At 40.3% G+C, this 14,028-nt stretch overlaps 1 protein-coding gene across 1 annotated transcript in view; it reads left to right on the forward strand.

Annotated features, from left to right (window-relative positions):
- ano1a (anoctamin 1, calcium activated chloride channel a) overlaps positions 1 to 14,028 on the forward strand; it is a 288,477-nt gene that overhangs the window by 91,302 nt on the left and 183,147 nt on the right. Inside the window, exon 4 of the mRNA XM_073049786.1 lies at positions 13,137 to 13,235. Within this exon, the coding sequence (XP_072905887.1) occupies positions 13,137 to 13,235 (99 nt within the window). The remainder of the gene's footprint in view (positions 1 to 13,136; positions 13,236 to 14,028) is intronic.

Genomic DNA, 14,028 nt, shown 5'->3' on the forward strand with positions numbered 1-14,028 from the left:
CTTGCATCAACAGATGGATTATTGCAATCCTTTATTTACTCCCATGTAATATACCCCATGAAACTCATGAGCTTGTTTTTAAATTTACAAGTTCCCTTAGTCCCTTATTCCCCCTGTAAGCAAGCTCTTGATTTATTTATGCATTTGAAGATGATATATTTCAGTCCTGCAGCCTCCAGTTTAATGTTGGTGCATAACATTTGTTCCCAGGTCAGAGTGCACTATTTTACTAAGTGTTAACTTTTTAAAGATGTGGGCATTACTAGCAAGGCCTGAATTTAATGCCTGTGCCTAATTGCCCTTGTGAAGGTCGTGGAGAGCGACACTCTTGAACCATTACCAGACTTCAGGCAAAGGTGCTCGTGCTGTAGGGAACATTTTAGAAAGTAGATCCTGCGGTAATAAAGGAACGATGCTACTATTCCAGGCTCAGGGTAGTGCACAGCTTGGCAGGAAACCTGCATGTGATGATGCTACCTGGTCCTTGCATTGACCAGGCCAACTGGTTTGCACAGATTCACTTTCAAGGATCTCTTACAACTTGTGTTCTCAGTATTATCTGAGAGGAGCAGCACAGTAGTGTAGTAGTTAGCGCAATGTTGGACAGTACCAGCGACCCAGGTTCAATTCCCACAGCTGCCTGTAAAGAGTTTTTATGTTCTACTTGTCACCGCATGGATTTCCTCTAGATGCTCTAGTTTCTTACCATGGGCCAAAAACCAACTGGTTGATAGGCTAATTGGTCATTGTAACTTGTTGATTAATTAGGCTAGGATTAAATGAGGGGATTGCTAGGCAGGGTGGCTTGAAGGTCCTTTTCTTTGCTGTATCTGAATAAATAAATATTTTTTATTTATGCAAATAGTTTTTGAGATACACTCAAACTTCTATAGCTAGAAACATAGAAGATAGAAACATAGAAAACCTACTGCACAATACAGGCCCTTCGGCCCACAAAGCTGTGCCAAACATGACCTTACCGTAGAACTAACTAGGCATATGCACAGCCCTCTATTTTTCTAAGCTCCATGTACCTATCCAGGAGGCTCTTAAAAGACCCTAACATTTCCACCTCCACCACCACCGCTGGCAGCCCATTCCACACACTCACCACTCTGCGTTTTTTAAAAAAAAATCCATGACATCTCCTCTGTACCTACTTCCAAGCACCTTAAAACTATGCCCTCCTGTGCTAGCCATTTCAGCCCTGGGAAAAGGCCTCTGACTATCTACACCATCAATGCCTCTCATTATCTTGTACACCTCTATCAGGTCACTTCTCATCCTCCATCACTCCAAGGAGAAAAGGCCGAGTTCAATCAACCTATTCTCATAAAGCAGGCTCCCCAATCCAGGGAACATCCTTGTAAATCTCCTTTGCACCCTTTCTATGGTTTCCACGTCCTTCCTGTAGTGAGGCGACCAGAAATGAGCACATTACTCCAAGTGGGGTCAGACCAGGGTCCTATATAGCTGCAGCATTGTGGGGTCTGAGTAGGGTCCGATATAGCTGCAACATTACCTCCCGGCTCTTAAGCTCAATCCCACGATTGATGAAAGCCAATGCACTTTATGCCTTCTTAACCCCAGAGTCAACCTGCGTAGCAGCTTTGAGTGTCCTATGGACTCTGACACCAAGATCCCTCTGATCCTCCACACTACCAAGAGTCTTACCATTAATAAGTCTTACCATTATATTCTGCCATCATATTTGATCTACCAAAATGAACCACCTCACACTTATCTGGGTAGAACTCCATCTGCCACTTCTCAGCCCAGTTTTGCATCCTATCAATGTCCCGCTGTAACCTCTGACAGCCCTCCACACTATCCACAACACCCCCAACATTTGTGCCATCAGCAAATTTACTAACCCATCCCTCCACTTCCTCAACCAGGTCATTTACAAAAATCACGAAGAATAGGGGTCCCAGAACAGATCCCTGAGGCACACCACTGGTCACCAACCTCCATGCAGAATATGACCCACCTACAACCACTCTTTCCTTTCTGTGGGCAAGCCAGTTCTGGATCCACAAAGCAATGTCCCCTTGGATCCCATTGCCTCCTTACTTTCTCAATAAGCCTTGCATGGGGTACCATGGAGAGTATTCTGACAGGCTGCATCACTGTCTGGTATGAAGGTGCTACTGCACAGGACCGAAAGAAGCTGCAGAAGGTTGTAAATCTAGTCAGCTCCATCTTGGGTACTAGCCTACAAAGTACCCAGGACATCTTTAGGGAGCGGTGCCTCAGAAAGGCAGCGTCCATTATTAAGGACATCCAGCAGCCAGGGCATGCCCTTTTCTCACTGTTATCATCAGGTAGGAGATACAGAAGCCTGAAGGCACACACTCAATGATTCATGAACAGCTTTATCCCCTCCACCATCTGATTCCTAAATGGACATTGAAGCTTTGGACACTACCTCACTTTTTTTTAATATACAGTATTTCTGTTTATTTGCACATTTTAAAAATCTATTCAATCAATACATGTAATCGATTTACTTGTTTATTATTAGGTTTTATTTTATTATTATTTTTCCTCTCTCTGCTAGATTATGTATTACTTTGAACTGCTGCTGCTAAGTTAAAAATTTCATGTCACATGCCAGTGATAATAAATCGGATTCTGATTTTAAAATTATTTACCCAGTTTGTCATCTTTGGTACATTGGCTGTTTGTCAGTCTTTGTTCATGTATAGTTTTTCATTAATTCTATTGTATTTTCCCTGTAAGTGCCTGCAAGAAAAGAGCTCGCAAGGTTGTATATGGTGACATGCACATGCTTTGATAATGAATTTCCTTTGAACAGATGCATTCTTGCCTTGTTTTCAGAAGATGACTCCTTCAGCATTTATTAGTTGATTTAAGCCCTAGATTAAAACTTGGGATGAGATGGTGAGAAGGTAGCAGATGTACTATAAAGGGAGAAATTTGTTCTTGTTTGTGATCTATGGAGCAGTAAACACCAGATTTGTTGAGAGAGAGTTGGGAAATAATGACAAATAACTAAATTCTGAATGGAGCAAGAGTTGAATTTGTCAAAAGAATTAGGGTGGAAAATGGGAAGATAAGTAATTGACAGCTTATTGAAATATATTCCTTCATTAAGGAAGAAATAATTAATACTGGGCACAAGCATAAGGAATTCTGCAGATGCTGAAAATCCAGAGCTACATCAGCAGGTCAGGAAACTTCTATGATAAGGAAAACATAGTGAAATAGTTGATATTTGGGGCTGAATCTCTTCAGAACTGGAAAGGAAGGGGGAAGAGGCGAGAATAAGAAAGTGAAGGCAGTAAGAGGGAAAGGACTACAATCTGGCAGCAGGTGAAACCAGGTGAAGAGAAGAATGGGTAGGTGGGGGAGGGAGATGAAATGAGAAGCTGGGAGGTAGTAGGTGGTAATGGTAAAGGCTGAAGAAGAAATAATCAGATGGGAGAGAACAGCGGACTATGGGAGAAAGGGAAAGAAGAGGAGCACCAGAAGGAGGTGATAGGCAGATGAGGTGAAGAGAATGGGGAATGTACAAAGAGAGAAGGGGGATGAGGGAGAAAGTACCAGACATTAGAGAAGTTGATTTTCATGCCATCAGTTTGGAGGAAACCCAGACGGAATATAAGGTGGCTCATATAACACAACCAGAGAGGCCATGGACCAAGATGTCAAAATGGGAATGAGAAGTACCTGTAGAATTGAAATTGGTGACCACCGTGCAATTCTAGCTTTTGTGGTGGACACATTGAAAGTGTTTGACAGAGGGGACTTTGTTATCCTTTAATACATCAATTTATCCTCCATGTAAGGAAAAATGAAGCTTCTATTCCATATTAACTACTTAATTTTGCTACTAAACTGTTAATTAGTTTTTTAATCTCTCTCCTGTGTACAAGTTAATTGTAGAAAATAAATCCAGATACCTGTGGAAAACGGCAGATAAATCAGGGGCACCTCTGCAGAAAATCCATTTCTAATACCTTCAATTGATTGCTGATTTTTATTTTTGATCCAGAGGACAATGCACACTGTGTTCTGAATAAATTTGCTATTTCTGTGATGTCATTTTCTATGACTCAGATTGTTGAATGTTTAATTATAGCTGCTACATTTTTTTTCCTGATGTAACAGTTTTCCCAGAAGCTTTACTGTATTGAGCGATGTGTTGATTCCATATCTGTACTTTAACTCTAACTTCATCTTTAGATAATTGTTTATGCTTTGTAATTGTTGAACTTGCTGTTATTTTGGTGCGTGCACATTGTGACCTTTGAGTCATTTGTTTCCTTTTGCCACATTCACGTAGTAGGAGATCCCGTCGTCCACCAGTCCAAACCAGCTTCCAACAGAACAATCCCATTTCCCCCTTTCATTTAATTGGATCTCTGCAACTTATTTCCTCTTGCTATTTACCTACTCCCTGTTGCTTTCTTGCCACTACCTAGACTAGGAGCTAATTTACTGTTGCTAGTAATCGTTGGCATGTGGGAGGAAGCCAAAGCACCTGGTGGAAACCCATGAGGTCATAGGGAGAACACAGAGGCAACACCTGAGATCAGTATTAAAGCAAGTCCCTGGAGCTGAGACAGCACTAACTATTGTACCACCATTCTGTCTTTGAGCAGAAACCAGTTCGAAACAAAATTAAACGAATTCAATTGCAGTATTTCAGTGAATTATGGCACTTACTCGGTACATCTGACTGAGCATAAGGCCATTCACTTGCATCAACGCTGAACAAATTCCACAACTTATGGACTCATTTTCAAGGACTCTTTAACTCGTGTTCTTGGTATTGTCTATTTACTTATTTATTTTTCTTTGCACAGTTTGTCATCTTTTGCACATTAGTTGCTTGTCATTCTTGTATTTTTCATTGAAACTATTGTATTCCTTTGTTTTCCTGTGAGTGCCTGCAAGAAAGAGCATCTCAAGCTAGTATATGGCAATGTATATCTACCATAGAACATTACAACACAGAAACAGGCCTTTTGGCCCTTCTTGGCTGTGCCAAACCATTTTTCTGCCTAGTCCCACAAATCTGCACCTGGACCATATCCCTCTATACACCTCTCATCCATGTACCTGTGCAAGTTTTTCTTAAATGTTTAAAGTGAGCCCACATTTACCACTTCAACTGGCAGCTCATTCCACATTCCCACCACTCTCTGTGTGAAGAAGCCCCCCCCCCAATGTTCCCTTTAAACTTTTCCCCCTTCACCCTTAACCCATGTCCTCTAGTTTTTTTTCTCCCCTAACCTCAGTGGAAAAAGCCTGCTTGCATTCACTATCTATACCCACAATAATTTTATATACCTCTATCAAGTCTCCCCTCATTCTTCTATGCTCCAGGGAATAAAGTCAACCTATTCAACTTTTCTCTGTAACTCAGTTTCTCAAGTCCAGGCAACATCCTTGTAAACCTCCTCTGCACTCTTTCAATATCCTTCTTGTAATTCGGTGACAAAAACTGCACACAATACTCCAAATTCGGCCTCATCAATGCCTTATACAACCTCACCATAACATTCCAACTGTTATACTCAATACTTTGATTTATAAAGGCCAATCTACCAAAAGCTCTCTTTACTACCCTATCTCCCTGTGATGCCACTTTTAGGGAATTTTGTATCTGTATTCCCAGATCCCTCTGTTCTACTGCACTCCTCAGTGCCCTACCATTTACCTTGTATGTTCTACCTTGGTTTTTCCTTCCAAAGTGCAATACCCTGACAAACTTATTTTGAACTCTGAACATAAAGCACAGGAGCCAATTAGGCCATGGGCCCAACGTAATTGCTTCTCCACTGAATTATCCAAATATCTTTTGGAATCAAAAGTGCTTTAGCTTTTTACTCCGTGGAAAGTTATTGACCAAACTGCAATATAAAACTGGGTAGTTTAAAACATCACTCATTCCCCGGGATGTTTTTCTTTGTGAGGTAGTGTTTAAGCTCTCCTAAGCAAAAGCCATCCTACTTTTGACTTCAAATGACTCTTATCACGCCATTGCTGAAAAATATTGAACAAATATTACTTACCCTATTAAATTCATTAATGTTTTAACCATTGAAAGCTGTTTGTAGGTTCATTGAAATATTTGACAGAAAAGGCCATCTAACCAATTGTATCTAACCGATTAGGTCCTACCCTGCAGACGCAAAGCTATCTAGAGTACTGAAAGATGTGATGCATATTGAAGTACTTTTATTGATATTGTAGACCGTTCTCCCTCTCATGCACTTTATCTTCATGTCACCATTCTCTGGGAGGGAGGAATGGTTTAGAAAATACCTCCAACTCCTAAATATAATCAGCAGCTATAATAATTTGATCTTTTAATTAAATACGTGCATCTCTAACTGGTCACCCCTCTAATGGAAATGTATCCCAACTTATCAGCTCTGCCTGGGCACTCAAAATTCAAGATTTTTAAAAAAATCATGTATACATTGGAAAAATACAGTGAAGTGCATCGTTTGTGTTAACAACCAACATACCCGTGGGTGTGCTAGGGCACCCCAGCAATGTCGCCACAAATTTCAGCACTAATTATTGTACCGTAAATAAATTCTTAATTTCCCCCGCCTCCACCCACACCTTCTCCAAGCTCATCATCTGGTATCCAGCACCTTCGTTCCAAAGAGAATGATCCAAAATCCCAACCCCTCTTACGAGCGTGGTCGGAAGTTTGTCCATTTTTGCTTCTGAAATCCTGATGCTCAGTTTTGTAAAGTGGTTTTTCTATCAGATTGATAGGCTTTGCCTTCAATATTCTCAATAATTTTCAATATTATTATGTAAGATTGTCTTTAATCTTGCACTTTTGAAATGGCTTTGTATTTACTAATCTGTATAACTAACAGAGAATGACAAGGTTCAAAATGCACAGCAGCTTTTCGGAATTTGATCACAGTTCACTGGAACTTATTTATCATGTGTGTATGTATAACGTTTGATACTAATATTTTACTTAAGCACTGTGTGTCTTGTATGTTGCTTGTCTATTTTTTTATATATATTATTCCCCCCACTGCTATTTCACTGATATTCAGAATGACCTCAGCTGTGAATCCAGTCCAGTAATGAAAAGAGCTAATAGCTCTGACTCCGTGCAGCAGCAGGAAAATGGGGACCTGCAACAACTGGTAGGAGTAATTACATAGTCACATCATTACTGTGGTGTTGGTAGCTGTAGCCTTTGTAGTGGTTTAGTCAGTGTGTAGTTAGTTGTCCACTGCACAATTCAATCAACTGCTCCTTTCATTAGTGATAAAAATGATTCTTGCAAATCACGAACTGGGTACTTGATTCACAAGCCCCCAATTTTCCTGTCCTTTCATTCTCCTCCCACAAACAGTGACTGTTGGTGTCGGATTATCACCTCACTCCCGTAGGAGGGAGAAGTCTAACTTGCTGGGGAATGTTGAAGTCTATTACACTTTTAAAATTTTAATTTAAATAGTAGACTGTGAGAATTTTGAACCTCCATACTGGGACCCGAGGTGAGTATTAATGTAACAGGTCTTTTTTTAATTACTTAAGTTCTTGATGCTTTGTTGTGAACTACATATACCTGTCCGGACACGCCCCCTGCTGACTGCTCCTGTGGCCCCTCCCACTGACCGTGGCTCCTACCACAGACCCCGGTATAAAGGCGATTGAGGCCTGAGCCTGGCCCTCAGTCTCCAGGATGTAGTATGGTGGTCAACTACTGCTTGTTCTTTCTTCCAGTCAATAAAAGCCGATATCTCACCTTCACGTCTCAGGGAGAGTTATTGATGGTGCATCATGCTTATCGTGAACTCTATCATTGTTTAACATACTCTAAACCAGGGGTTCCCAACTTTTTATGCATGGATGCTTACCATTAACTGAGGACCCCAGGTCGGGAACCCTTGCTCTAAACTGTGGTTAGGATAACCACAGGTTGTCAGTGAAACCAGCAGCTTACTTGTGTGTATTATCTCCCACAGTGGAAAAGTTTCCAAGTAATTGGCTAAATTTATTCTAAAACAGCGAATGTTTTGAAACCACATACGAGGAATTGAGACAATTATTTTGAATTTGTCTGGCTGACCCTGGTCAGTTCCTCCAACAGGTTCATAGTTCTAAGGGTTTCAAGTCCCTGACCTGAAACATGAGGCCTGTTTCTCTTCCCGCAGCCGCAGCCTGACTGACACGCTGAGTATTACTGACATTTTCTGCTTTGTTTTCATTTTAAGCCTCTCCATTTGCAGTTCAAATTTCTTGATGAAAGTTTCCAATGAGGGGCCAGTAGGTTTACTAGTGAATCTTGGGTCAGACATGATCTCTGTAAAAGGGGGTAACAGTTATGTCCTGGTTTAGTCCCCGAGCCATACAGCATAGAAATAAGCTATTCAGCCCATCACGTCCATTCTGACTTTTGCACCCATCTGCACAAATCATAGTTATCCACATTAGGTCTATGGTTTTCTAACCCTTACTTGTCAACTCTAATAAAGAAGGAAACAGGCACTTTGAATATACAGACTGAAGGTACTGCTTTGTAAACAGGACTAATTTATGGATAATAAATAAGACACGCCATGAATACTCAGCTGGTCAAGGAATATCTGAAATTAGAGGAACGGTTAATGCTTCTGCTCTGATTGCAAACTTTGGCCACAGTATCTGATGCTCAGTAATGATTTTTTTTTAAATAGTTGAACCTCCCCTTTCTCTCACTGCCAAATCCAGTAACTTATTCAACAGACTATTTTTATGGGAGTGTCGTAGTGTAATCTGAAGAAGTTTGTCCCCAGTGTTGTCCAATGTACACATGAGCTTTTCCAGTGTACGTTGATGAAGGCGGGGGCCTGGCTCTTAACGCAACTTGTTGGCCATATCTCAGGCCCATGATATACATTCAGCACAGACCAGGGATCGGCATGACTTGGTGCCCATTACGCAATGCAATTATTTGGCTTGTAAGCAGCTTTTGAGGAATATCAGTTTACCTGCAGGTCTACAAGGAGAGAGTTGTCTCTGTCATGATCTGCAATGGAGCTGCCAAACTCTCACTGTCTATTTCTGATGTTCTTAATTTGCAGGTTCAGCCACACGTATTCAAATGCATTGTTTCCCAAAAGTGTACATATCTTGCTAGTTTTGAATGGAGTGGCGGTAGTGGACGTGGGAGTGGATGGACAGTGACCCGGCTGCTTCTGTCCATTTTTAGTGTATTAACTGACCAAAATGGCAGCTCAATATTTGTCAAGTGCATTTCCATAAATCTCATCTGGGGAAAAGATTATACGTCTGTCCTAACCACTTCAACTTGCTTGCACAGCAAGATCTTTTTATGTTAGAAATGTTAGTTGCTGAAGGCATGTTGCCAATTTAATGTCCAAATTTTCGTAACCCCTCAGCTGCTGTAACCAGTATTTTTATCCGACTAATGAGTTGCTCCACTTAAGTGGAATTAGTTAAGTTATAATTTGGCTTGTTGCAATTTGGATTAACTAGCACTGAAATCTATTTTGTCCTACCCTTCCACAAATAGTTACTACCAGTGAGGAGGAAGAACAGGAACCAAAGATCTAACTTAATACTTTAAGAAAGCCTTTTCCACTGTCAAGTTTTTGAACGATTTGTGAGTCCATGACCATGACCTCGTTTTTCGTATTTTGCACTAGTTATTTTGTAACTTATAGTCATTTTTATGCCTTGCACTGCTCTGCTGTTGCAGAACAACAAATTTCATGATTTAGAACAGCAAAACCAATTCTGATTCTAGAATTGCATTGGGTAAAGATATTTTAAATATAGTAGGTTAATACACAATGTAAAATACCACATTTCCATTTTGCTGCCTCTTTTTTTTTTGTGTTCCCCCCTTCAATCTCTTGAATGTCCAAACATTTCTTGCTTTCTTTCTAGAATGCAGTTGACTGAGCTTCCATGGCCTTGGATTAGAGAACTCCAAAGATCTTCACCTTTGTGGGGGGAAGAAAATAATACTCTTTTTGGCTTGCTCAGCCTGAACTCATCCTCTTGTTCTAGACCAGGGGTTCCCAACCTGAGGTCCATGGACTTCTTGCTTATTGGCACTGAGCCATGGCATAAAAAAGGTTAGGAATGCCCAAAGATCCAGCCTTTGGAAGTGACCTCTTAGCATGCAGCATGTTGATCATTCTCAGAATTCTGAATCCCATCTGAAAGTTGACCAATCTTGTTCAATCTCTCCTCGAAGAATAGCACTTCAGCAGCAAATATTTGTTTGGACACCAAAAATCCTTTTCTAAGCTTTATTTAAAATCTCAGCTAAAGATCACTTGGACAAGTACTAAACTTTCGGGTTGCACAGTTTGCTCTGTGGGAATGTGAATAAAATAGTTTTACTGTGTTATTTTATGTGGAATAGCCTTGTTGCCACCACAAAGAAAATTAAACATTATATATTTGAACCTTAAGTTTCAATGGCTCTGTATCTGAACATTTGACCAGTTAAGAAGAGCCTGTGATCGGAAAGGCCACGTTTGGCTGCAGCTCGGTATTTTCACTGTTTATGATGTGTTCCTTTTTGATCTGCCTTAGACTGCCAGGAATGTTAAAAGAACTTGAGATGAAAGTGGGTCATAAATGAAATAGCTGGATCTTTATATGAAGAGTACCCAGTTCATCATTTTGTTGAGTCATTTGGGTGAATAACAGTGCTTCTTTTAAAGAATGGAATTGGTTTGATAACTTTATTTCTAAGACTATAAATTTTAAATTTACACTTCGTTCCATACCCTAATAAAATGTGGTTTAAAAACAAAATCGGCTTGGTTTCTAAACATTAAACCATTACACTTTTGACATTACAAATCACACCTATTTATTGCTGTTATTCACACCATGTCATTCTGACTTGTTTCATTAGCTGCGGTTCCTGCAGTCTCCTCTTCTTATTACTGGTGATTCCTGTCTGGTGGTGGTGGTGATCTGTCAGACTTTGTACAGTGATTCTCGTGTTTCGTTTTCTTCTGTTGGTGTGGATTTTGGGATTTATCAATGTTGGAAAACTGACTGGATTTTTCTTGATAAATCTGGATGCATATATAAATGCCTCCCTGAACAGCAACTGTCGGTGTGTAGTTTCAGTTTGTCTTGTTATTTGAACATAAGCTTCACTATGTAAAGTCAATTTGCTTCAAGTCTTTTCTAAAATATTCACAAACATCAATTGTTGACAGGGACACACTAGGTTAATCTGCTAAGGGCGGTATCAAAATTGCTGACAAGTGAACTATTGTATTTCACTGGTATATCAGAAGAATGGAGCATTTCCCTCTATCTGTGCAAAATTACCAGGCATTCTCCTCCCAAAATCTTCCTCCCTACCTATGCACAGCTTATGTGAAGCAGGTAATGTTTTAAATTCACCTTAACATCTAATTGTGTTTTTCCCCCCCATTAGAGAGGGTTTATGATGCTTGAGAGAAGGCAGTAATTGTGAGAGTAAAAGGCCAGCTCAGAGAAACTGTTTAGTGTGTTACTTGGGTAGAGTTTGATTAGTTGGAGTGTTTGCATATAATCACCCAAGGTTTCCCATTTAGTTCAAGTTTATAAACACTCTTTCCAATTGGGCTTTTGTTTTGAGATTGTCAGCCCAATACAGTGAATTCCAGTTAATTAGGACACATTGGGACCAATGCATTTTGGCCCAGTTAAGCGATTGCCCGAATTAGCTGATGAGTCATGGAAATTGTTTTTTTAAAAAAGTATTATGCATTTAAATGAAATACAGAACAAATCGGAACACTACCAATATTACTTCAGTACTATAAAACTGTGTATTAGTTCCTTATAGCTATGGACAGAATTCATCCAGTAGACACTGCCATGTTTGCTTGACTGTCAGTGAACAAAATCAGTGTAGACAGAGATTGCCTTCCTGCATGAAGTAGTATCATAAGTGTCTGAAATTTTTTAAACCAAAAAATAAAATAACAAAATTATAAAGATATCACTGCTTTTTGACTCTGCATCCATCGGCCAAAATGGATAACATAACACAAGCATATGCAACCGATGCTATTTAAAAACGTTGCTCTAATTACAGTGTAGTGACCAACAGTCACACAAGTGCACGTGATGAATGCTAGCTAGAAACTGTTTGGCAACAGTCTTCTGTCCCAATTAAGTAGCATAGTGTCCCAAATAAAAGGAGTCCTGTTTGTTCTTTAGTTGTCCCAAATAAGCGGATGTCCCAATTAACTGATGACCCAATTGACTGGAATCCTCTGTGTTTTAATATAATGAAAAATAGAGCAAGTTCACTTTCTGATTCTGCATTTCTCCTTTGGGCTTAACCTCTATGTAATGGTGAATGGTCTCCGAGATTTATCATATTATCAATGCCTAGCTATTTGCTGAAGATTAAGCTCAAGGGAACTTTCATTTAAAATATCCTCAGATATTTGGAGAACTGGTAGTGGGGAAGAAACGGGGGATTGGGTGAAGTGAGGTGTGAAGATGTATGAAAATGAGGGAGATGAGATAGCATACTATTTTAGTCACAGTAACAATGAGCAACTGACTGTTCCCACTTGCACTGTGGGATAGCTTCCAGAAGAAAGGAGTGTTTCTGGCTCTTCAGTGGTATTGAGCACCACAGGTCTGGTGTAGCATATCTCAAGCAAGAAGTGTAGATCTGAGTTCTGACATCTAAATAGCTCAAATCGTGTGTAAGAAGCCTTGATTTGATCCAATTCATTTTCTGAAAAAGTTCTATGCATTAGAGAGCTGGTGTAGTGGCATCCACACTGGACTTTGAGGTGAGTGGTTCCAGGCTCGAGTCTGGCCAGCTCCTTGTGTGCTTTCCACCTGTGCTGGGTTGAGCCTCGAGCTAGCAACTCAGCCTTGTTTTTAAAAAAAAAAAAAGATTCATATAAGGAATCTGTAAGGTTGCTGCCCGCTGCACCACAAAGCACTGAGAGGAACCACGTCTACTATACATCAGAGAGTGGAGCTTGTGTACAAAACCGGTTTGCCATGACTGAGGAACTTCCAGGCCGTTGCTGGAACGGCACGTCAACACAGAATTTAAAGCATCGCCGCATCCCCAAGATGTAATTGAGGGTGAGGTCACCTTTTGTAATCTGCTGTGCTCTTCCTCCTCCCAGACTAAAGCTTATGGCCTAGGATTTGTGAAGATACACACACCGTGGCATGTGCTCTGTAGGGAGGCAGAATTTCTCAAGATTACGATGCCCACTAAAAAGGTAGGTTGAGATGACCTAGTATTATAATCATAGCTTTTAAGACATTCTAATTGTTTGGTTGAATTCCTGAAGAATCAACAATATTATGAAATTAATATTTAAGTTCTAACAAAAAGGGGCAACACAGTGATGTAGTGGTTAGCATAATGCTATTACAATGCCAGCGACCCATGGTCAATTCCCTCCATTGTCTGTAAGATATTTCTAAGTTCTCCCCGTGACTGCATGAGTTTCCTCCAGATGCTCCAGTTTTCTCGCACTGTACCAGTTACTAGGTTAATTGCTTCTAGTAAATTGTGCCGTGATTAGGCTAGGGTTAAGTAGGTGGGCTGCTGGATGGAGCAGCTCATTGGGCCAGAGGGGCTTGTTCCGCACTATGTCTCTAAGTAAAAAAAATAAATTAGCTACTTATCTGCATCTGTAATCCATACTTCAAGCAGATCTTTCAAAAGCTTACTATGAACATGTCTCCCTGCCAAAAAAAACACACAGTTAGCTATCATAGATAACATGCAGAGTTCACATTTCAAAGGCTTCTTCAGAGAGATCCGATTGAAATGAGGTTGTGAGAAATTCCTCTGAAAGAGAACAATCGATAGATATAATCCAGCCCGGCACAAACTCTAAGATCTCTGAGACACAGTAAGGGGGCATGTTTTCTTCCTACTGGGACTCTCGTAAGAGTAAGACAGAACTGTTGAGCTTCAGAAACAAAGGTTTCAGAGAATGGCGAGTATCTGGAAAGAGCTGCCAGATTGGAATATTTAAGAAGCATTTGGAGGGGAATGGTTTG

Source organism: Hemitrygon akajei, chromosome 6, assembly GCF_048418815.1.
Source record: "Hemitrygon akajei chromosome 6, sHemAka1.3, whole genome shotgun sequence".
In the NCBI taxonomy this organism is placed as follows: Eukaryota; Metazoa; Chordata; class Chondrichthyes; order Myliobatiformes; family Dasyatidae; genus Hemitrygon; species Hemitrygon akajei.